General features: G+C 37.6%; 2 protein-coding genes across 2 annotated transcripts; both read right to left on the bottom strand.

Moving 5' to 3' along the window:
* Positions 1-11,751: 11,751 nt before the first annotated feature.
* Positions 11,752-12,195, bottom strand: LOC118587680 (ubiquitin-like). Its single transcript, XM_036193675.1, has one exon. It carries the CDS (start codon positions 12,193-12,195, stop codon positions 11,752-11,754), a length of 444 nt encoding a protein of 147 aa, XP_036049568.1.
* Positions 12,196-23,153: 10,958 nt separating this feature from the next.
* Positions 23,154-25,317, bottom strand: Ccr3 (C-C motif chemokine receptor 3). The gene is made up of 2 exons (XM_036192964.1): positions 25,269-25,317; positions 23,154-24,244 (listed from the first exon to the last, which is right to left on the bottom strand). Exon 2 carries the CDS (start codon positions 24,231-24,233, stop codon positions 23,154-23,156), a length of 1,080 nt encoding a protein of 359 aa, XP_036048857.1. The 5' UTR covers positions 24,234-24,244; positions 25,269-25,317.
* Positions 25,318-25,990: the final 673 nt, after the last annotated feature.

Below are 25,990 nucleotides of genomic sequence, written 5' to 3'. Positions count from 1 at the left end.
CTGAACCTGACCTCCTTCTCATGTTTGAGTCACATGACTTGGCAAAAGTGAATTATCTCTTTGATAAATTAATAGATTGTGTTCATTAATATTTTGAGTACTGCTTATAACTTATAAGTGATATTGGCACATAAAATGCCTTTTGCAGTCTATGTTTAAAACAGGTTTCAAAAATTAAAGTTTTCTATATTGTCATATAATCTGAAATAACTTTTCTAACATAATACATATTTTTGAGATAGATTTTCACTCAGGGTCCCCTGGAACTCTTTTTTTTCCTCCCCTGGAACTCATGATCTGGCTGACTCAATCTCTCGAGTGCTAGAATTACATTCACATGCCACCAATGATAGCCAAAAATAATATTTAAAGCTTAGGCAAAACATTCCTATGAAACTATCTGATTATGATACATTTAAATATACATTAACTTACCTTTTCAGTTTTTCTAACTTAATAAACCTATATTTTCTATTCCTTGGGTTAATTTCGATGACTTTAATTTTATTACAAGATTCCCATTCCTTCAGGTTTTCTAACATTTTGCCATAGAACTCTGTATAGAATCTATCAATAATTTTTCATCATTTCTTTGTTGATGAGTATCTCCTTTCTCATCCCTAATGAATAATTATTTCACAGAAAGCAAATTCAAATAGCTAGCAAACATGAAAGCATTCTCAATACATAAGTTAAGTTACAAGTGAAATGTTTCATCTCATTAAATTTGGAAGAGTGGGATGTGCTTGATCATTTAGTAAGGCACAAAGAAGTAGAAAATCTCTTCATATATTGAAAGTGGAAAGAAAATAAGAAAACAATTGTGGTAATTGTTTCAAAAAGAAATATTGCAAGAAAATTTTAATTTAAAATAGATATCTTGGGCAGAAAGATGGCTTAGCCAGTTGAGGTGCTTGCTACCAAATCTGAGGACCTGAGTTCCAACCTCAGATCCCATGTGGAATTGAAAGGGGGCTCTTCATTCCTTTTTCTAACCTCCTCACATGCAACAAGGCATGTATGAGTGCACACACACACATGCACACATACATGAAAATAAATCAGGTAATATAATTTTAAATAAATAAAACGTATCTTTTCCTACTGACATGGTGATACATGCCTGCAGTCCAGTACTGAGAGACTGAGACAGGAACCTTGGAAGTTTCAGGCTATGCTGAACTACATAAAGAGAAACTGTATCAAAGTCAAACAAATCAAACTAAAACAATAAAAATATGTAACATGTATGCCCCTCCTGGGAATGTATGATGTGAAAAATAGATGTACCAATAACCGGTGTGTGAAGATATTTAAGTGAAGGAGGTGCTAGAAAATTATTAATCTAAAATATTAAAAGAGTCAATGAGTCACATCCCATCTATACTCTACAATATTATTATGCTTATTAAAAAGGAGTTAGAACTGTAACAGTTGATTTGGGGGCTTTTTAGAATTAGGAATATGTGAAGAACTGTGTATGGTGTGTCATAAACAGGATAGCTATGGAAGCACTGAAAGTGTATGACATCCGTATGATTTACAGGTGTTGTAGAATGGTAGGGAAAAAAGAGAAACAAAAACTACTAAAAGAAAAGGACACCTTCACTTGCACATATATAATAACTAATAAGTATAAAATTGTATATATGATTTTGTATTTGGCATAAAGTAGGAGGAAAAACAGAGATTTAAAAATCTACTGGATAGTAGGATTCTCATAACAAAGTGAGAAATTAGAAAATTTGAAGAAATAAAAAAAAAACAAGTAGATATAACACCATAGTGGGGATATACCTTTTGTATGAGCAAGGGGAAGGGAAAATATTTTCCCTTGTTTTAATACATATTTAAATATCAAGACATCACTTGCTATAATACATACATATTCCTTTTCTAACCTGACACCCATCAGAAAGGAATAGTAGAAGATAAAGTGAACAGTGACTATTGCTGTTTTCTATAAAAGCATTTCAGAACAGATAATACAGAAGTCAGCCCCAGGGCTAGATGACAGAAGATATGACATGGGCATAGTCATCTATGGGCTACAGCTAGAAGTGAGCTGAGTCCAGGGTCATCATGCCCATATTTTTCCTGAAATGTCAGTTTCCACTGGACATTCAGGGTATGCCCAAATTGGTCACTTGAAACCAATGAGCAAAGGGGAAATTTCACCAATGTAACTAATTCACAGCAATAAGAAAAATAGAGACAAGATAAGTACTGGGAGAAACAGGAATACTCACTTGTTCAAGCAGTATTTCAAACATCTCTGTTACTCAGATAATGTTTCCCCTTTCTTTTAGCTTCCATTTCTCTGGACGGCATTTTTAGAAAATGACCCAATCTGTCATTCCTTGGACATCTATATGTACAAGACTGCAATAGTTTCCACTGACTCTTGCTTTTTGATGAAATCATGTAAGAGATCCTACTTCATGTAAAGATTTTGCTTTGATGAAATTATGTAAGAGATCTTATTTATTATATATACTTTCCCAAAACCATCCCCCTCCTGTCTAAGGAACTGATGGGGTTTGGTGGCACCCACTATTTTCAATTAAATAGCACATTTTAGATTTACTTACAGAAATATTTTCATTTGGGCACAGTCTTTAAACTAGTGGAGCCTAGATATTTGTAGGCAGGGAGACAGTGTATTATTAGGTGTTAACCCAAGTTGGTCACCACATCTGTACCCTCCTTCTACTTCCACCTTGGAGCTCCCCAGTCTATGCTTCCCAGTGTGGAGACTAGATCATCTCAACTTTTAAGGTCTTGTTTCAGAGAGCAACTTGGCTAAACATTTGTTTAATGTTTAAATAGTCTATTGACATTTCAGATACAGAAAAAGGAAAATATGGTAGCAAAGTACCATCCGATATCTAGTAAGACTTTCTGAAACATTTACAGTCCTAGAATTAAGTACACATGTGCTGCTCTCTTTTTTTCTATTTTAATACTTCATAAGTCATAAAATATACAATAATATATAGATTTTGACAAGTATCTAAAATTCTTTATATAGGGATTTATCACCATGCAAAATGGGATCAAAAGGTAATAAGCCAAACACTGGTTTGGGCTTCAGTGTTGACCTTGCCTTCTGGAAGCCCCAAAAGCCAGATACCTACATCAATGACTCTTTGAGAGTTATGAACTTTTGTGATGTCAGAGGCTCTGTGATTGTGAAGATCACCATCATATCAATGCATAAAACAGAAGTGCAGGCTTATTATAGAAATGAATGGACAATTTCAAATATAACTAAATATTTGGCTGTAACATAAGTGAAAAAAATGTCCCTTTGTTCTTCACATGTTGAAAATCTATTAGCCATTAAACTATAAATGCATATTGAAAACTACAAGGTAAGATGCTGTAACAATAATAATAATATGTAAATTTTATGTGCAAAAATTATATATTTTAAATGGTAAAACAACTAGAAATAAGTTGGACATTAAGGCAGGAAGGTTCTAAGAGAGAAACATGGTAGAGTCCATGTCTTGCATATCTGAAGCTCCAGTTTGGTCCCAAGCATAGAAAAATAAATATGTAGAAATATAAAAACTCAGTATATAATAAAAAATATGTATGAAGAAGAAAAGCACCAGAGAAAAGGTAACCCTCAAATATATGCCACAGATCCAACTTTGAAACAAGATATTTCACACATAGAATATTTTATACAGTCCTTGTTTTCAGAAGAAGACTGAGAACATAGAAGCTTTCTATGTGAAAATTCTGTCAAAAACGTTGCCAAAGTTTTCAATAATTTTTGAAAGTTTGATTTTGAAATGTGTTTATGCTATTATAGGTTCAATGATCCATATAGAAAACATTTGACTCTGAGTCCTGATGCACAGTGATGAGAAGCTGTGGACTGCTTCCAGACTAATATGGTTTGACCAGCCAAGACCCCCTGAAAGGTCTCCAATGATACCATGGCCCAGATCATCCAGCATCCAAAATCAACTTCAAGGCAACTAGCTCAGAGAATATATTCCTCACAGACTACTCCAGTCAGGACTTGACCATAATCCTAAATTTTCTCAGGATCTCCCTAAGAATACAGCACCCTTTATCAACAGGAAGTAGCCTATAAAACTATGCCCACATTCCCAAAAAATGGATTAGGGATGTTTGTCTTTGTTTAGCTTGTTGGTTACAAATTGTTATTGGTCATAGTCAATATTTTTCTAAAAGAAGAAGGGGATAGGATATGGAAATATAGGATACAGATATGATAGGATAAAAGGATGGACTGTTAAACCTACTTTTAAACAACAACTTGTTTAAAATGTTTTACGTTGCTATAAATTTTAGTTTATTACAAATTTAAAGTTAATTATGTTATACTGTATGTATATTTCTACTTGCTTAAGGTATGTTTGTACAGCTCATTTGAAATTATAATGTATAATTAAGAAATACAGATTAATAATTAGTCATCTATGATAATCAAACTTATAGTCATGTTAGTTAAGTTTTCTAGGTATACATAGATATATTTCAATTAGGTAGACAATCTTTAAACACTTTAAAGACAGTATAGAATATGACATTTAAAATGTTTTAAAAACTTGGACTTTCTAGACATTGAGACATGTCTGCTTCGGGCAGCACCACTTTACTTCAAAGAGAAAAATGGGCATCAAAGACACTCCCTATGGAGTTTATTTTCTTCTTGGCAAAAATAGCCACTTGGGCAAGAGGCTACTCTTGCCCGGACTGCTGCTAATATATATAAACTAGACATGCAGGACCCATAGGAAGGTGACCACTAAACTTTGCAAGGTGAGATGGTCCTTTAGGTTCACAGAAGAATGCTTCACAGACATTCTACAGAAAAAAAAATATGACTGAGAGACTAGACAGATGGGCTGAAGATGGATGCCCCAATGTTGCAGAGGAACTTTGAGTGATTATGCAGGCAGTCAGCTGTTTCTGTCATTCTAAATTTTTGGAAGTTGCTTACAATGCTCTTCTTGTTTTCTTAGATATTATATCCTTCTGGGGTCTTTGATGTAATTGAAGATTAGATAGTTATTGTTAAAATTTTCCTTAGTTATGATAAAATATAAATTAGATATGAAACTTTAGACTCACAAATATAGGATAGATGATAGAATGTTTCCTTTAATTTTGCAAAATACAAATAGACTAGATATTGTAAGTATAATTCTAGCTTGATAACTATTTGTTATATGTAATTTTACTATGTTAAAGTTAAAACCTTCCTTTTTGATTAGGCAGAAAAGGGGAAGTACTGCGGGATGTTGTTCTGTATGATGTGAATATGTGTTGCTATGATTGGTTGATAGATAAAATGCTGATTGGCCAATAGCCAGACAGGAAGTATAGGTAAGGCAAGCAGATGAGGAGAATTCTGGGAAGAGGAAGGGCTGAGTCAGGAGTTGCTAGCCAGACACATAGGAAGCAAGATGTCAAGGCAGAACTGAGAAAAGGTACCAAGCCATGTGGCTAAACATAGATAAAAATATTATGGATTAATTTAAATGTAAGAGTTAGTCAGTAATAAGCCCGAGCTAATGGCTGAGCAGTTATAATTAATATAACCCTCTATGTGCTTACTTGGGGGATGCAAGTAGGAGAGATTTGTCCTAACCACTGGCCAGCCGGGACACAGGAAAACTTCCAGCTACATGAAGGGGCTGGTCCTGTGGAACATAGCCACAGGTTCATTAAGACTCCTGGCAACAGCTGGATATCCCAGAGGAATTTCAGAGAGCGTCTAGCATTGATGATGTACCAGAAGCCAGAGGCCTTGAACCAGACCTATAACTCATTGCAATGAACATTTGCAAGAAAACCTGAGTGGACAAAAGAGTATACTTCGTGACACACCACAGATACCAATGCCACTAAGAAGAGGTGTTGGAGAGGTAGGAAAGATGGAGGGGTGAAGTGGTTTTGTTTGTTTGTTTTGTTTTTATTTTTATTTTTATTTATTTATTTTTTTGGTTTTTTGAGACAGAGTTTCTCTGTGTAACTTTGTGCCTTTCCTGGATCTCGCTCTGTAGACCAGGCTGACCTTGAACTCACAAAGATCCGCCTGTCTCTGCCTCCTGAGTGCTGGGATTAAAGGCACACACCACCACCACCTGGCTTTGTTTTGTTTTTAATTAATATATTTAAAAAGTTTCTTATGGGAGGACATGACCTGGGGCTAAGGGCAGATATGGAGGAACTGGAAAATGAGTGGGATTGAGGTGCATGAAGTGAAATTCCCAAAGAATAAATTAAGAATTGTTAGTTAAAAAAAGAAGGAAAGAAAATAGTATTGGCATAAAGAGGTCATCTTGACAGCATATGGAGACCCCACCATTTTCCCTGTTCAGAGATATACATGAAAGAAAAGTTGAAAGACACATAGAATTTGAGGCCTTTTACCAAAAATAATAATAGTAATAATAATGTCAACCACATTGCTGCCTGATCTATTATTAGAATCAAGGCTTGAGAAAAAACTTTACTCAGAAGAGTCTTTCGAATCTCAAATGCATGGAGATGTATTAGAAATGGCTTGGATTCCTAAGAAGGCATATACCCAGGAGAGGCATATGCTCAGAATCTACCAGGGTGCATGATCTCAGGTAGCAAAGGTTAGGGTCAGGGAAAGAAGGCAAGAAAGAAAAACAGCTCAGAGATGCAACCTGTGAGGTCTCTTCAGACTTCCTAACAAGCTATGAGGTGATTCTCAGGACCCAGAGAGTATATGGGGTAGATACACATTTTTCCATCAGCTCTTGCTCCTCCCAGGAAAAGCTTTGCCCCACTGAGCCACAAAACCCCTTCAAGGGCATCTGTGTGGGTGAGAAGTGTTGTGAAGGACAGGAAGTGAGAGGCATCAACCAGGCCTAGGCTGGGAACCTTTGGGCCTCATCTGTGTAAGGCTAACTGGAGCCCAGTGGAAAGGCCAACATTAGACATGGTGCCACATCATGTCCAGAAAGTCTCTAAAAATACCCTGAAATCTTCTTCAAACTGTACCCAATGAGGTTACAACGTCACAAGAGATGCTATCTTTAATTCCAGGAGCTAAAGAACAGAGAAGCTGCTACCTTAGCTGATTATCACAATAGATAAAGTGAAATAATTTGGTGACAGCTTCACCATGAACATACCTGAGATGATACAGCAAACACAAAACCTAACTCCCAACCAACCTCAGTTGGAAACAAACAACTCCTTGGCACCCTTTACTTTCCAAAATGTGGACACAGGAACTGTCAAATATTGACAGAGTAGAGAAGTGATTGTATCTTAACTGTGACATTAAATGTAAAACTCAGAGCATTCATTGTCAATGATATATTTGCAACTTAAATGCTCATTTTAAAATAAAAGTTCAGAATGGCCTTACATCCTGGTGCTTTTTCTCTATAATGAGGGCAACTCTTTGCTGTGACCAGGTGGTTTATTTGTATTTTTAGCTAACATTGGACCATTCAGCATTTGTCTCACCTGTGTAGTGAGCTAACATCTAATTTAGTGTTGTTTTAATAACCTAATAGTACTTTGGTGACTACAATGAATAGGGCTTGTTCTTTGTTCTGGTTTGCTCATTTCTTTTAACTTCCAGGGTGTTCTATGCAGTAAAGAATTCCACTTGTAATGTCATCATTCTCTCCTACTTTTATTTTCCTTTTGCTTTTATTCTCTGACCTGATAACATAACATTTTAAAGTTATTATTTATAAAAAATGATAATACTGCTTAAGAAAGAAGTTAAAGACAGCTGTTCTCTACCTGACCACTCCCCTAGCAGTCACTCTCCTGTCTGTCCACTGCTGGTTTGGTGCTTGCTTACATGTGGTAAGTGATAGGTGAAGTTCACTTTAACTAGCACATATTGACTTCCTGTCCTTGTAGTGTTGAGCTCATCACACTTCCTATCCCTCCCCACATCCTCTCAACACTGTTGTTATTTCACAGTTTCTGGTTAATCACTAAGTTTTGTTCATGCTATTGCAACTGTATAAGTATCAGGCTCCTTTGACTTGCTGTTTCATGTTCTTAAAGTTAATGGTGGGCTCCCCCTTCCCCAATTTAATTATCTTATATTTTCATATTTAGTAAAAATTTTCTAAATTTCCCCAGTTTAATCTTTCATGGGTCCAACAATAATCTTCTAAAATACTCAAAACTCCCAGTTCCTTGTTTTCCCTGTCCGGCTGCTTGAGAGCTTGGATTCCCCCTTTCCATGCTTCTCTGCAGTAAAACAAAACAATAATGACAGCAACAAAAAACATGACCTCTGTCCTGCTGAAGTGTATTTTGTCTCTTCCTGCGAAAATGTAAATTGTTGGTAAAATTTTTAAAATCCTTACATTTCTAAATATGTCCATATTCTGCTTGTAACATATCTAATAATTTAGCTCTAACAGTAACACTGCCATGCCATCATCCTTTATCATCCAAAGTGCTGTTGAAAACCCAACAATATATCTCTGTGTATCCTACTGTCTGTCTTTTTCTTTAATAACTCTCATCAGTTCTGAGGGAGTTAGCTCTATACACATTTATCTTGCCAGGCATCTGGAGCTTGTTCATTATAAAGACCCTTACCATTTCCTGTTCTGGAGACTTCCCCCAAATCACTCCTTCTACTGCTTTGTGATAACATCCTTGTCAAAATTACTTCTAATATTTTCAAACTTCTTAGTCAAAAATTTTAAACTATCTAATTTTATGACCACTAATTTTTCTCTTATCTTCCTGTGGACATTCTTCTAAAAGTGACAATATTACACAATTGTTAAGGCATGGGCTCTAATTCCAGATCCTAACTTCAAATCCCATTCAGGCCCACAGCTGGAATAATGCTATGCTCCCTTCTACAAGAAAGAATTATTAGGCAGTTACTGAACTCCAGGGGAGACTGTTTGACTACATATGAGCCACCAAGCTACCATAACACTCAGTTGTTTATTATGAACTGACAACCTTCTGACCTACTTTTAAAAAAGTGGAGTCAAACAGTACAGACTCATAGAGGAAAATGGTACACACAGAATTAAATCCATAAAGCTTATAAAGGCACCATGGAAGACCATTCATACCAGCTTTAGCCTTGATCCCAACATCCTGCCATCCTTAGGCTCATGTGTCCACAGTAAGTATACTAGAATGGTCTGCCTGAGGATGTACCCATTCTTGCCTAGCCTGAGAGCTGTGTTCTCTGCTTTTGTCAGCCTCTGGTAGATTATCATTCACAGCTTCTCTCAGGAGCAGCCCTCAAGTACAATAGAAAAGAAATCAAATAAGTACTGTTGTTTTAAACCAGTGTTTGCAGACACATTGTTATGCAGTCATAGATTGCCTATACCATTCTATCTCCAGTCCTTAGTTTTGAAGAGATAGTCTTCCAGGGGCCTGGCTCCTCAGACCTTATTATGATCTTCCCTGAAACAAGAGGCCGGCATTTTCTCTTGGTTTATTTGACACCTTCAGTCATGTGTTCATCAACATATTCAGAGTTTTGTTACCTCTACTTCCCAGATTCACTCAGCACAATTCTGATGACAGTGTCCCATTGGATGTTGAGGTAAGGAGGTCCCTGCAGACCAGAATAAAGCAAATAATCTAGTAATATCTTAATCCTGTAGCAAGATAGTAAAGTACTCTCCAGGGCTGTGAATGTAGACTGGTAATAGAACAATTACCTAGCATGTGCAAGGCCCTGAGTTCAGTGAAATGACAGATGGAAAGGAGGAGATAGAGGGAGAAAGGAAGGAGGGAGGGAAGGAAAGAAGGCAGGAAGGCAGGCAGGCAGGCAGGAAGGAAAGCAGGAAGGCAGGAAAGAAGGATAAAAAAAGAAAAGGAAAGGAAAAACAAGAAAACTCTGCCCCAGTAATGGAAAGCACGCTGCTTCTTCAGGTGACCTTCTACATACACCCAATACATAAAAAAAACTTTCCTGATCAGAGGGCAACAAACTCCAGCCCCATAAGGACCTTTGTGAGGATATACCCTGCCCCTTCACTGATACCTCTTCTATGGGTCTTTTCCCATCATAATCACAGAGTTCAGTAATAACAAGCCAGCTGGCTTAAAACTCTGAAATATTTACTGTCTGACATGTTAAGAAAAAGTTTGCTAACACTCATTTAGATTAATATCTATGTACCAAATACTACAACTGTAAGATATACTTCATCAAGGAAAAAAATGTAAATAAGCATACAATTTAATCATCATTGCATTCAGTTGTACTGTCCACTGTTCTCTAAGACTAAGAACTATCAGATCACTCTCTTGTTTTATTTTGACTTGTTTGCCTTAACAGCCACATTTGACAATTAAATGGAAATATGATGGGAATCAAGGTATCTATGTTTTTCTTGTTTTCCTCATAGGACAAAGTAGTGGTTTAAATTATCTACATTGTCTTTCAAATAGTTCCCTCCTAGTCCTTTCTCTCCTAACAATAATCTCTATACTGAACCCTGAATGGGACTTGCCCAGTGTGAGGACATCCATTCTCACACTTGGGGGCTGGTGCCAAATAAGGTGAGCTCAAAGCTAGATTCAGTTTTCAGTGGTATAAAGTTCCATCAAAACTCTACCAATTGGCTCTCAATACTGCCAGCCTGGAGATGACCAAACGATTTCCTTCATCCTTTAGAATTACTATAACTTATACCTGGCATCCAGTCACCCCCCCAAATTTGTGGTTTATTTTTTTAATGTTAATTTTTGGTAAAAATACAAAATAATGGATCTCACAGTGAGACTGTCATACATATGTAACATTTAATCTTTCCCCTCCCCAACTGTCCTTTTCTGTTCCTCCTCTCCTCTTCTTTCTCTTGCTGGTCTTTGCCTTCCTTCCTCCACCCAGTAATCCTTTTACTCTACACACACACACACACACACACACACACACACACACACACACACACACACAGAGAGAGAGAGAGAGAGAGAGAGAGAGAGAGAGAGAGAGAGAGAGAGAGAGAGAGAATGTATGTGTTAAATCAAGATTTTATGTGGTGGTATTGTGTTCCCCAAAATATTGTGTGTTCCCTAAAATAAACTTATCTGGGGTCAGAGAACAGACAGCCACTAGAACAGAGCCAGAAATGGTGGCTAGAAAATGGGTCAGAGCAAGCCATAGCAGAAGTTAGACAGGTGGTGGTGGTATACACCTTTAATCCCAGCATTTGAGAGGCAGAGCTAGCCCAATCTCTGAGTTAAAGGCCACTTTAGAAAGAGCTAGGCATGGTGACACACGCCTTTAATCCCAGAAATCCAGCCTTTAATCCCAGGGAGTGATAACAGAAAGCAGTTCCTGAGGACCAGGAACTAAGTTAGTTAAGCATTTAGTTAGTTGAGCATTTGGCTGGTTTAGCATTCAGGCTTTGGAGCAGCACAGTTCAGCTGAGAGCCATTGGGATGAGGACTCAGAAGCTTCCAGCCTGAGGAAACAGGATCATCTGAGGAACTAGCAAGGTGAGATAGCTGTGGCTTGTTCTGCTTCTTTGATCTTCGAGCATTCACCCCAATAACTGGCCTCGGATTTGATTTCATTATTAAGACCTTTTAAGATTCCTGCTATAATTTTATATAAGACAAAACATGTAATTTTATTTATTTATTTATTTAGTTATTTAGTTAGTTAGTTATTTAGTTATTTAGTTATTTAGTTATTTACTGTTCCAGTTGATGGAAGGGGACTTTATTTGGTCCCAGGGTCATGGGCCAGGTATGGCCCCAGCTTTATTTGACCTTCTTCTTGGGGTGCAGGTTGTTGGTATGGCCGCACTTCTTCTTGCAGCAGTTGACTGCACAGGGGTGTAGGCATGCATAGCACTTGCAGCAGATTATCTTGTCACAGTTGTACTTCTGGGCGAGCTGACAAAGGGATGGCTTGATGATGCCACCACACAGGCGCAGCACCAAGTGCAAGGTGGACTCTTTCTGGATGTTGTAGTCCGTCAGGGTGCAGCCATTCTCCAGCTGCTTGCCGGCAAATATCAACCTCTGCTGGTCTGGTGGGATGCCTTCCTTATCTTGGATCTTGGCCTTGATATTCTCGATGGTGTCACTGGGTTCGACCTCAAGAGTGATGGTCTTGCCCGTCAGGGTCTTCACAAAGATCTGTGTGTTGGCGTCTGCTGGACCGCCTCGTTCAACATGCAATATTTTATCTTTCTTTTTCATGTTACCTTCTCTTGCCCCACCCTTCCTCCTTACTTTAGACCTCTTCCCTCCCTGTCATAGTTTCCATACGACTTTCATGTTCTCTGTGTGTACATATTTATATAACATATATTATATTTGAATCTAGATTCTGTTGATGATGAATGAGCAGGTGCCCTGAGGATTTGAAGCAGAGATAACTGTTTTTCATACATAAAAGTTTAGGTTTATTATTCTTTTAAGATTCCTTATAAGATTACTTTTGAGATAATTAATAAGGTGATTTATTCTTTCTTTGTAATCAAAATATGCAGCCTGCCAGCAAAAGAACTGGCTGAGATAATTGTTTGTTTGTTTACACTCTGTTAATCTATTAACAAGTTACTTGGACATGAATATATGTGGGCTCTTGGGATAATTTGTTTTTCATCTATAATATGTAAGATGTTTAATCATGTACGGGAAATGGGAAAGATGTTTTTTACATGTATTCATTATAATCATTTACTTGAAAAATAGAATGTAACCACAATGTAATTTTTATATTGCCTGAAAGAGTTTGTTGGCATATATAAGCTATAAAGGAAAAATAAAGAGAGAGCTCCCCCCTTTTTTGGCAGCTCTAGAAAGTTAAGTTTAGCCTCCCTCTCCAGCCCCTGAGAATTAAGTTTTACTCCCTCAGAAAAGTCAAGTTGAGTCTGCCAACTCCACTGGCTCCCCCTCAAACCCTGAGCTGCTAGAGGCTAGTCCTCATGACAGCAGTAATTTGTTTTCTTGGAAATAGCCATTCTGACTAACGTGAAATGAACTCTCAAAGAAATTTTAGTTTGCACAACTAAGGATGTAAAATTTTCCCTATTAGCAGTATATTATTCCAGCAAAATTATGTAAGACAAGTTGCTAAACAGTCTTATTAATAAAAACCCAGAGCCAGATATTGGGGTAAAAACTGAGAGATTAGGGAAGCAGAAAGATGGCAGTCATGTTCTTACCACTAGAAATCCTCAGCCAAAGAGAGAGCCACTTCCTGTATACGCATGCCTATATCCTTTCTGTGCCCTGCCATCTCACTTCCTCTCTTTGCCCAGCTACATCACTTCCTCTTTCTGCCCAGCTCTATCACTTCCTGTCTATCTGTACAAACCTTCAGACCTCTATGGTTAACTAGCGCTGAGATTAAAAGTGTGTACCACCATACCTGGCTCTGTTCCCAGTGTGGCCTTTAACTCACAGAAATCCAGATGAATCTCTGCCTCCCAAATGCTAGGATTAAAGGCATGTGCTACCATTGCCTGACTTCTGTGTTTAATATACTGGCTGGCCTTTTCCTCTGATCTCCAAGTAAGCTTTATTTATTAGAGCACAAATAAAATATCACCACATTTCCCCTTTTTTGTCTAAAATAAAAATTATAACTAATATAAGAAAACTATATACAATAAGCACAATAACGATATACAATATATACAGGCAATAAATACATCAACAATGACTAATCCATTTGCATTTGACAAATTCAGCAAAAATATTCCATTATCTATCCTATTTTGGTGAGTCCAATATGTACATAATTCACTTTCTGTCCTAACTTGTATTACCAACAAAAAAACTATCTTTTATGTATTTGACAATTGACTGGGGTATAAATGGCAAACATTCTCATGAATGATATTATTATATAGTTTCTCTTCAAAGGTATGTGTTTCCTAGTCACTTGAGCCGTGGCCTTATGAAATTATGTACTTCTGTGAATTTGGAGAGGAGTCATACCTCTCAATGCAGCTCAAGGCAGATTGGATTCCCCCATATCAAATTTTTCTTTAGTAACATATGGTTTAATTCTTAGGACCCTTATGATGAGGGATCATAGTCAGAGGTTTCTAGATGTTTCTGCTCACTCATTGTGGCCTTATCAGCATTCTTTGTCTAATAGCTTTTACAGTGACAATACCTGTATTGCTTCTGGTAGGTTAAAACATCCACACTTAGTTTACTCCTCACACTTGAGTCAAGGGTTGTATTTCAACTACAACTCTTCATCATCATGGCAGATGAAAGTCTGTCTCCAATCTTGTTTTGTTAATGACAGAAAAAGTACAAGAAGTACTGTCTAAAAGCCACATGGTAAGACATTTCAAGTAAAAAAATTTCAGGAAATGGAAGACAATACTTGGCACTAATGCTAGAAGGACTGGTGGATGAAGGGAGTTGACTCAGTTGGGCTTCTGAAAGCTAATAGGCAGCTCTACAGTAGTCTGGTCAAGTTCCACACCTATCCAGAGGACTCTGAGAGAACCAAACATGTTTAAAGGGAAGGGACTACAGTCAACCAGAAGTTGTTCTTGGAAGAAGTCTGGAGCATTTAAGAAGGCTGGAGACCTTTGCTGCCATTGGAGGTGGGTAACTGGAAAGTGTGAATTTATCACAAGCATGCTTTTAGAGCACTAGTGGATCAAATGGCAGCCCATGATGGAAACTATGTTTACAAGGAGCAGAGAAAGGCTTGTCTGAATTTCAAAGACTAAATCATGGCTTATTAATGATGGGACTGGCACAAGTGGAGACAACTACACAGTAAAGTTCACTTTAATCTACCTGTATCTCACTGTATATGTCTATCTCTCAATTGAATGGTAGAGGTCATAAAGTGCATTTACATATTTTAAAACATTCCTTTTTAATTTTTCTATATATATTCATTCCTCTCCTAAGTCTTCATATCCAACTTATTTTTTTAATTTATTTTATTTTTATTTATTTATATATTTTGGTTTTTCAAGACAGGGTTTCTCTGTGTAGCTTTGTGCCTTTCCTGGATCTCTCTCTGTAGTCCAGGCTGGCCTCAAACTCAAAAAGATCCGCCTGCCTCTGTCTCCCAAGTGCTGGGATTAAAGGCGTGCACCACCAATGCCTGACCATACCCATCTTATGAAGCAATAAAGTTTATTCCAATCCCTTTCATAATCCATTTCTTATGTTACATATCAGGTCATAAAACACATGTGTATTATTTTTTCCATCCAATAAATTTCTTCTTTTTGATAGATTTTTTAATCATTTTTATCAACTATAAGAGAATAAAGTATAAATAAAAGTTTTATTCCTAGCCTGATTACTTTAAGGAACCCCCAGTCTCCTATACCTATCTTGTATGACCAGCATTCATACCAGGCTTATATTATTTCAGCAGCAATTCTTCTAATCTTGGCCTTTGGGTACAACACTTTTGATGGTTAAATATAAAAAACTTCAGCCTAAGCCAGGTGGTAGTGGTGCATGCCTTTAATCCCAGCACTCAGGAGGCAAAGCCAGGTGGATCTCTGTGAGTCCAAGGCCAACCTAGGCTACAGAGTGAGTTCTAGGAAAGGCTCCAAAGCTATGCAAAGAAATCCTGTCTCAAAACACCAAAAAATAAAAAAAAACTTCAGCCTAATCCAATGGTCTATTCTGCCATGTTTATTAAGAACTTTTAAAATCCAATGTTTTGGATAACTTCTGTAATTTTCTTCTCTATATCATTATTAATTTTGCTATCTGGGAATCTGGGTCAAGCTGAATTCAAATCTACAAGTTAGCTGCTTTTAAATGAACAATAATGCAAAGCTATGTACAGGGTGAACTGTTTGCTTCCCCATGCTAAAGAAAAATGGTTCCCTAAAGAGACAGAAATGTCACTGTGCCAAAAGGCAACATAGAAACAGATATCTTGTGCTGTGGATATCTGTATGCTGTGAAAATGTGTTGCTATGATTGATTGATAAAAAAAGTGCTGATTGGCCAGGAGCCAGGCAGGAAGTATAGGTAGGACAAAGAGAGAAGAGAATTCTGGGAAGTGGGAGGCTGAGTCAGGAGATGCTTCCATGAGAAGATGTAAAAGTACCAGTAAGCCACAAGCCATGTAGCAACTTATAGATTAATAGAAATGAGTTAATTTAAGATATAAGAACTAGATAGCAAGAAGCCTGAGCCATTAGGCCAAACAGTTTAAATAATATTAAAAAAAAATCCAGGCGGTGGCTCTTGGTTCCTGGATCTTGGACACCGGAGGTAGATCAAACAGTTCTCCAGAGAACACCGCTGTACTTCACTACACCTTTCCTGGACCCTGTAGCCTATCCCTTTACTTGTAAGTTACCCCACAAAATAAACCTCTCTTTCAGTTACATGGAATTGCCTTAATACTTCCATCAATAATCCTGGCCTTTTACAAATATCCCTTTTACACTGGTCCTCTTCTGTCTCAATCAATACCTCAACATTCATGCAAGGTTTTTAGAAAATTTGTAAATTTGGCTCATACCATAGTTAATACACCTGCCAATCTAGACTCTGGATTGATTTACAATAGTCTTAAAATAGAATATTCTAACAATAGAGGTATTTAATATGATGAATCGATTACTTTTTTGTCACTTTTCTCATCACATCAGCAATATAATACCTGACAGAAGCAACTTAAGGAAAGAAGGGTTTGTTTTAATTTGTGGTTTCTATCCAACATAGTAAGGAAGACATGGTGACAAGAACATGAGGATACACCTCACATCTTGGCAGACAAGGAAGTAGGGTTCAGAGACCAAAACAACTGAATATAACCTTTCACAGCCCACACCTTATGGCTTATGTTCTCTGAGTAGGCTTCAAGTTCCCAAGGCTATATAGCAGCAGTGAGTCATGAGATCTTTGGGGGTAGAACAACCTTTTTTACAGGGATCACCTAAGATCATCAGAAAATACAGGTATTTACACTATGATTCACAACAGCAGAAAAATTACAATTATGAAGTAGCAATGAAAATAATTTTTGGTTGGGGGTCACCACAACATAAAGAATTATATTAAAGAGTCACAGCATTAGGAAAGTTGAAAATCACTGCTCTATAGCATCCCAAAAAATGTCCTACTAGCTGGAGACCAAGCATTTAAATACAGAGCCTGTGAGAGATATTTCACATGCAAACTATAGCACATGGTCACAGAAAGGTTCCAGCTGCTAGATGCCTTCAAGGGAAGCCATTATGCTCTCTGGTTCTGATGGTCCATATCTTCCTCATACTGAAGAACAAAAGCTTCTTCCTCCACTCGTCAATCCTAAATGTTAAGTGTTCAGGGAAGACTTCCTGGAGGGCCAGCTCTTAAAGGCAGGATGCTACTCAAAGTTGGAGGTGTAACCTGACACATTGTTTCATCTCTTGGTTTTATGTCTTGGCATTTTCCCATCCTGGTATTAAAAGAAAAATCTCACTTTTTACCAACTAATTCACATACATGTCCCTTCTCTAGAAGTTCAGTGTCAACAATTTGCTTTCTAGAACTCATTCACATATCCCTTCCTCTTTCTTTTTAAACTTTAACCTAACTTTAACTAAGAATGGCTATAAGGAAAGGTGTGGATGTGTCTTTACAGAATGGAAGAATGAAGGAGCACCAGTCCGACAGATGGTCTTTAGCTCCAGTAGTTCACTCAGTTCCCCTCTAAGCCACAGTCTGCCATCCCACCTCTCTCTTCATTTTCCATGTCAATTGGCCTAGCTTAGAACAGAATGGGATCACCACCCTTGGATCAAACAGGTACAGGAAATCTGGGAAGCCTAGTGATGCCACAGCATTTATGATGAGCCAATGTCACACCCCATAGGCCATAGGGTAAGTTTACACTCTTAACATTTATGATTCTTAATTCTGACAGTCAGAAGTATCCTTGCCTCTAGATGTCTCCCACAACTAGCTCATCTGTTCTGTTCTATGTTGACCATCCCTCTCTAAATGTCCTCTGTCCACTCCTAACTACCTCTGCTTAATTCACACCCTTGCTCTCCACAAAGATGTAGCATCCTACCTTGAAGAACTGGCCCTCCAGGAAGCCTTCCCTGAACACTTCACATTTATCATATTTTCTCTTCTATGACCAATTTCCTTCCTATGCTAAATGTTGTCTCCTTGTGCCACTCAGGTTTCCAGGAGGAAACAATTGACATGCTCAAATTGGGCAATTTAAGGAATGTTTACAAGAAAATAGCAGGGAAATGGGAGAATATATTTCTTTGAGGCACTGGATTGAATGTCAATGAGTCAAAAGGAGGAGGTTAAAAGGAGCTCTGTACTCGGGAAGTATGACCTACATGGTTGACTAATAAACAGAATCTTCTTTGTCCCCCTATCCACTTTCAGTTCTTCCAGTCCAAGAAGCTGTTGGCCACAGTGTCAGATTTCAGTATATAAATTGGGCTATGCTTATTAGAGGCTACAGCCCCTGCATGTTAAAAATTCCCATGCATATACTGGCAAGTCTAGGCTCCATCCACCAGCAAACAGCAGAAAGTAGAATGAGGGTCGGCTTCATAGATGCCTGTGTCTTTTTCTTTGATAATCTCTATTTGTATAAGTTTTTACCATACTTATTATTTTGACCTTGTATAAGACCTCTTGGAAGAAAAATATGAATTTTGGATTAAGCAAAGGCAGTAGAATTTCATAGGTCTTGAACTGTGACCAGCCCTACCTCAGAGGAAAGTAGAAATTGGCCCAGAAAATAAACAAAAATTTCCCATCTTCTGTCACTCTCTCCTGCTGTCACTGCATCACATAATTCCTGGGAATACAAATAGTACCTCCCAGTGTTTATCAACACAGGTGGAAAAGACAGATATAGGTATTGTAGAGTTTCTTGTAATATCATCAAAAGCCCAACTTTCCTGGCACATGAGCACACTCTCTGCTTGGGTCTGGCTGTGGTCAATGCACTATCAGTGGCTGATGCTCTCTGGTGTTATCTTCTATGACAACTGTAGTAAAAAGAGATGCTGGCAAGGAAAGAACTTGATCTAAGGAAGATTGGAGACAATTTGTCAGCACCTCTAATTGAGCTTCTGAATTGCTGTGGCTTCTCCATCTGAGACCCCAGTCCACCCAACCCCAGCTTTTCTGTGCCCATCTGTCTATCTATCTGTTCTTTATTCATTCCCTTGCTGCCCCAGTCAGGTCAGTTCCTGGAACTGTGCTGGACATAGCACTCACGTTTTTGTTCATCTATACATATTTAAATCATGGAATTTCTTTTCCTTTATCCCATTTCTCAGCCAGGTCCTGAGTCTCTACTATCTATTTAAGTCCCACCAATTGTTCTGCCTGGACCTCAGAGAGCTGGAATTTGAAGGCTATAATCAACAGAACTCATAGAGTATAAACTTTTACATTGATGCCTCACTGTTCCTTTAACTTCAACTAGAGGCTGTCATTATTCTAGACCTAAAAGAAAACTTAGGCAGTCCTACAACTTTTTGTCATCACACTAAAGTACAAAAAGTCCCATGATTATCTGAAGTCACAAAAAACTTTCAACTTCTGAGAAAGGGTCCAGGGTGTGCAATTTTGTTTCCTTGGGACTTGGCTGAGAACATGGTAAGAATTGAGTAAATATATGCTGAATGAATAAGTGAACAAATGAATGTAAGGGCAATGACATCCTCAATGCACCTTTACTGAACAATAGGGAACATGCCTGGTCCCACTGCTGATAAAGGTGATGCAACTCTACCATTTCCTTCTCCATTTCTTCAGTCTAGTTTACAGAACTTGAACCTTCAGTTCCTCCTTCTCTCTAGTTATTTAACAAAGTCTGAGTCTACTTGGGATATGAGGAGCCTGAAGATGATATCCCCCAATTTCTACATTATCCAGCAGAGGACATTAAGACTAAAAGAGTGAAATAACTTGTTCCAGGTCAGAGGGTAAATTTATAGCAGGAAACCGAGAGAGAGAGAGAGAGAGAGAGAGAGAGAGAGAGAGAGAGAGAGAGAATCCCAAAGTCTATATGTTCACAGCTTGGTTCCCAGAATAGCAATATTGAAAGGCAGACATGCAGGAAGCTGGGTCTAGTAAGATATCTTTTGGTCATCAAAAATGTGCCACCAAAAGGGATTGTGAGACCCAGGCATCTTCTCGCTTCATAGTATAAGTGATTTTTCTCCAACACATGCTTTGCACTGTTACCAGAGACCCAAAATTTAGAGCTCATGCATCTGGATATTCCTCTTCTGTTTATAAATTACTGCAGATATTTCACTGTAGCAATGCAAAGATGATAGATAGTATACTGATTTTTTTCAGACATAGATTTCTCCTAGTGCTTTGACTCCTTTTCATTCTGTCCCTTGGTCAGACTCTCAGGGTGTTTCTCACAGTGATTACCACCCACTATTCTTACCTTTTCCCCATATTTGACTCACTTCCTAACTTATCACCTTGGGTAGTTCTGGGGCTTCTGGACCATCTTCTATTATTGCCATATCTTCTTAACACATAGAGTTGAGTGTTTTATCCCTATGAAATAAGGTATTCAATAGCCTTTCTTTCCTTCTTAACAAAGATTGAGATCATGGCCCATCCTGATCTGTTCATCCCATATTTCTATCCACTCATGATGTGCCCTCACCCTCTTCCCATTGAATTGAATGAGCATTCTACAAACTCTTGCTTAAATTGTTCTAAATTCTTCCTGTTCTTCACATACCTATTCAGAAGCTCCTTCTTCCATGAAGTCATTCTTTACTCAAGTTACAACCAAAAATGATCTGTCCCTTTTTGACCTAGGCATAGCACCAAGTGTCTATCCCTTTACATAGATTCCTTTGTTCTTATCTTATTTATCCTACTTGACTGAGGTCTTTTGAGGTCAGGGTTGATTTTTTTTTCTTACACATTGGATTCCTCACTTAACCCAAAGCAGTTTTTTTGTTTTTATTTGTTTGTTTTCACATCTCATTCCTGTAACTTAACATGGAGGTGTTAGTGAGCAGCTGACAAGTTTACGTCACATTGTCTACATCTTCATTAGAAAATGACAAGTTGTTGCACTAACTTTTCTTGAACAAATGTGTAGTTACCCCAGGTAGGGACCAAATGATAAACCAAAGCAATGATTCCACAAAAGTTCAACTTAGCAAACCAATGATTTTATTGAGCCTACTTACGAGAGCATTATTGAGAGGATACTTAAAAGAATGAACGTTACCCCAAACAGCTACATTATTACAAAGTTTCATCCCATCATGGATGATGATCTCATGGAAACTCCATTCTTACATATATCTTTAGCATCTCCCAAGATCATGTGCAAGTTGAAGCAGGAGAGATTAATGGTTGGAATCCAAAATGAGGGTCCCATGACTCTAGATTCCTTCCTACTATGGAGTATCAGTAGTTCTAATAACATCATTATTGACCAATCTACTTCTATATTGTTCTGCTGAAATACTTGTCATGGCTACTAGACCAAGGTAAACCCTATTTTCGAATAACCATGAAATGATCATGTTATACCCAGAAGAAAAGTGCCATACTACAAATACAAGTTGAGAAAAAGCATAGAACCTAATCCTCCAAGAAGCTATAAACAGGGAAAAGAAAAGTAATGAGAGAAAGAGACCTGAGTCATATACACTCTGTTTTTCTTCCTCATTCATCTTTGTGTCTCTCACTGCTTCTAGTTCAGGGTACTAAATAAAGACACTCAAGAAAAGCTCAACTGAATAAAACTGATATACTATAAGTTACTACTACCCTAACAGGTTTTAGATGGACTAGCAAATCTTATAGGCTGACCATAATGGCATAAAACATTATCATAAACATCTAAAGGGCCCATATATCCCTCCCACAACACTTGTGAAATCCTCAGTTTCAGCTATCAAGTCTTTGAAAGCATCATAGTTACAACAATTCTAAAAGTGTGATCTTGGGGCAAGTATCATAGCTATCACCTGGGAACCTGTTGTCAATGTTGAGTTCTCACTTCAAACATGAATAATAAGCTCTGAGGTGATGTTATAAGTGCACATCTGAATCCAGAGAGCACCTCCTGAGATTTCCAGGGTCTTGTGTGCCAGAATAATGAATCTGACCGGGGATGTATAGATAATGATAGAAATAGAGGCAGTTTATTAAGAAAGATAAAAAGATATTCCTGAGATCTATAGAAGGGGGCTAATGATCTGGAAAAAAAGACAGGCACTCATAAGCACTGTACCATATGAATTCTGGTCATTCACAGGTTATTTACATAGCACCAATTTTCTCCTGTGTGATGTCATGGGCTTTTCTTGTACATGCTCTTTTTGATATGTGAGGCCAGATGGGAAAGGATTTTTTTTTCAACTTAATTTATCTTGTCAGGTGGCAAAGGATTTTTTCTTTCAATTTAATTTATCTGTTAATCTTGATACCTGTCTCCAAATCTCTACTCTTCTTCTACAATAGGTGTCATCTATCCATGGGTCAATACATCCTTCAGGTACTTTTAATGTCAAGTTTAAGAGGAATTGAACTAGAGTATCACACCTGGACTCCTCAGTACAGATGGCTCCCATGTGAAATTGACATTTAGGAGGACAATGTGTTCCTTCCAGGATGCTCTCAGTCACTAATGAGAAATATGATAACTTGACGTGAATAGGAATGCATTTGACTTTTAAGAATAATTAAACAAGATATGGCATCCAGTCTCCTGCAAGAGTAATTGTCCATATACAAATAATTGTAATAATTAAGAGGAAAAAGACAGCCATTCATCAAGAGAAAAGGAAACTATGTTAGGAAATGAAATAAATGCATTTAGTGAAACATTTTGCTGATGTCAAAAGATTGCTGAAGTAGAAGTTTAACATATTTTTAAAAAACCTATCTACTTGTGCTGAATTTAACATTTAAGTGAATCAGAATATATGTAACTCTTCAAAGACTCAAGAAAAGCTATTGTTTTCCTGTTTGATGAATTGTCAACTGGCCAGTACATGACCTCTGATAATGACCACAGGGTACATGAAGATAAACTGAAGTCATTGTGTGTGTTTTTAAGGTCTTTGAGATCATCAGTGCTGCATGGAAAGTACAAATAACTGACCTAGAGGTCATTGTGATTGACTTCATGTGTTTGCTTCATCTCCCAGTCCATATAATGTGGGCAAGTTTTCTCTGCCCAACTAAAATACCACAGAGATTTCTTGATCCCCAGTTGATGGGGAAACAGAACTGGTTCTTTCCATTTTCTCACCAGGAAGGAATGGAATGTATTTCCCCAGGTAGATTGCCACATATCTGTGGAAAAAGAGCCGAAGGTGTTTCTGGAACCTCTCACCAACAAAGGCATAGATGATTGGGTTGATACAGCAATGGGTGTAGGCAATCACCTCAGTCACCTGCATGGCCAGGTCCAGGTGTTTACTCTGTTGACAGCTGTTCTCCAAAAATGTGCTGTGAAAAGCAGAGAGAAGGAGAACCAGGTTGTACGGGGTCCAAAAAATAAAAAAGACTATCATAACAGCAAAAATAAGCCGGATGGCCTTGTGCTTTTTTTTATTGGGGCATCTCAGCAGAGTTTTAATGATTCCTGAATAGCAGATAACCATAATGAGGAGAGGGAGAGCTAAACCAAAGATATTCATTCTCAGAGCATGGAAACGCTTCCAGCTGTCTTCTTCACCCTCTGGGTAATGAGGACCACAGAAAGGCTCTCCAAAGCTGTATTGGGACTCATGGAAGATAAATTCAGGTAATGCTGCCAGCCCTGCCAGTCCCCAGGTGATGATGCTGGTGATGGTAGCAAAAGTCACAGTCCGGGCTCTAAGGGCAAACACAGCATGGACAATGGCCAGGTACCTGTCAATCGTCAGCAGAATGATGAAAAATATCTCGCTGTACAAGGCAAGGTAATAAAACCCAGAGATTAGTTTACACATGTGATGGCCAAAACGCCACTCATTCCACACAACATAGTGAATCCAGAATGGAATAGTGAAGAGAGAGAGCAGGTCAGAAATCGCCAAGTTGAGCAGGTAGACATTAGTCATAATTTGGAGCTTCCTGTACTTTATGAGGATCAGCACAACCACCATGTTGCCCAGGAGGCCAATGATGAACACCAGGGAGTACAGTGGAGGCAAGAGCCATGACCCCAGCTGTTTGATGCTGACTTTTTCACAGGGCGTTGCCCACTCATATTCATAAGGTGTGGTCCCAAAGCTTTCAACCACAGTATTGATTTCATCTATGTGGAATGCCATTCCACTTTTCTCTGTAATAGAAAAAAAATTTTTTAAAAAAACAATTAACTGTGTGAATCATACTAGTTCATTATTCATTAAAGAAACTCAAGACAGAATTTGTTTAGTACATATTTCAAAAGATATATCTGAAATGCTCTGAGTAGGGGTCAGGAGGCAAAACTCTGCATTTCTGAATGTCACCATGATTCATGATAGAAAAAGAAACAGAAATGCTGTGACTGGTGGTAAAGAATGGAATATTAATTTCTAAAAGCATTTGAAGGAGGAAATTCAAAGGTTTGAACTGAGGAATGAAAAGCATAATGATGACGACGATGTGATCCTTTCGTAAATGTAATTATTATATAAATGCATAAAATAGGAATACTGTATATTTTAATGCATTTTAAAATTCCTATTTTTGTATTATGACATTTAAAATCATTATTTTCATATAAATTGAAAAATGTTTATGGTATTAGCAATGATAACCACCCCTCTTAGTCCCTTTGATGAACATGTCTAAAATATTTAATGGGGAAACTGATGCTTGCTGAAACAGTAATTTATCTAAAATTCTCTAATAAGTAAAGTAAATATAAATGTTTGATAGACTTTATATATACAATCCTCCTGTCAGTAATTTAAATATAGTAATTTTAAATTTAGCTATGATGATTTAGCTATTATTATGAATATTAAGCATTGAATTTGGTACAACTTTAAGTGGCATTTTTCTTGGTCACTCTCCTTTTCTCTTCCTCTTGGTAGTGCTAAGATAAGCAATGATATTCCAAGAACTTTTCTTTCACTAAAGAGATGATGAGATGTGGGATATGAGAAGGGGATTTTCTAAAACAACTTATTTTTTAGACAGGAAATGGTGGACCAGTGCCTGCTTTAGTCCTACAGACTATTAACTCTAGCAGAAAAGAAAGAAAAGCAGACAAGGCAGAAATCCATACTCTGCTTACTCAAAAGGAGGCCCATTAACCTTCTCCTGGCTAAGAGGAAGGGACAAGTGTGAAGACATAAATAAATTGGGTTGGTTACCTAACTTACTTCTCTGAGGATCGTTTGGACAGGCTGTCTTCCAATATCCCTCCTGCTTGCTAGGTACAGTGATTTGGCCCCAGATTTACTGAAAGCTGATGGGTCTCACACTGGAAGACAAGAGCACTCATTAGCAGAGGCCTCTTCCTTATTTGGGTGGTACCTGGAAGACTCAAAAAGAAACGGCCACAAAAGCAACTTGCTTTTTCATTTTTCCCTGTTCAGTTATATCTGTGTTGGAAGCCTCAAAGATAGGTTCTGTCAGTTGAGAAGGGACAGTATCTGACCTAGACAAGTTTTGGAGTTTCTCCAGACATCAGGGACACACTGAGAAATTCCCGGGCCAACAATTTACAGTCTTTTGAAGATGCTGCTTAGTTGTTTAAACCCATAGTTTTGACATATTCTTTTTGATTATTTTGTTTTAGGGCAAACTATTATCTTATAAAATTAATTTAGGTAATTTTTTTACTTGGCAAATAGTTTTCCATCTAAAATACATTCTTATGTGTGTTAATTTTTGTATTTTCTTAACTATTTGTTGATTGCTCTCTGTATCATTTTCTTTCCCTAAATTTAAGCTTTGAAATAATGACTTAAGAAATCTCCAAAGTAGACAAAATCGTTTTTCAACAAAGAACATACATACATATATCATAACCTTTAAAAATTGCTTTTCCATTAAAATCACGTTTTTCATTTTTGCATGTGTAAGTACTTAT

This window comes from Onychomys torridus, chromosome 7, assembly GCF_903995425.1.
Source record: "Onychomys torridus chromosome 7, mOncTor1.1, whole genome shotgun sequence".
Lineage (NCBI taxonomy): Eukaryota > Metazoa > Chordata > Mammalia > Rodentia > Cricetidae > Onychomys > Onychomys torridus.
This window is presented reverse-complemented; position numbering and strand designations above follow the sequence as displayed.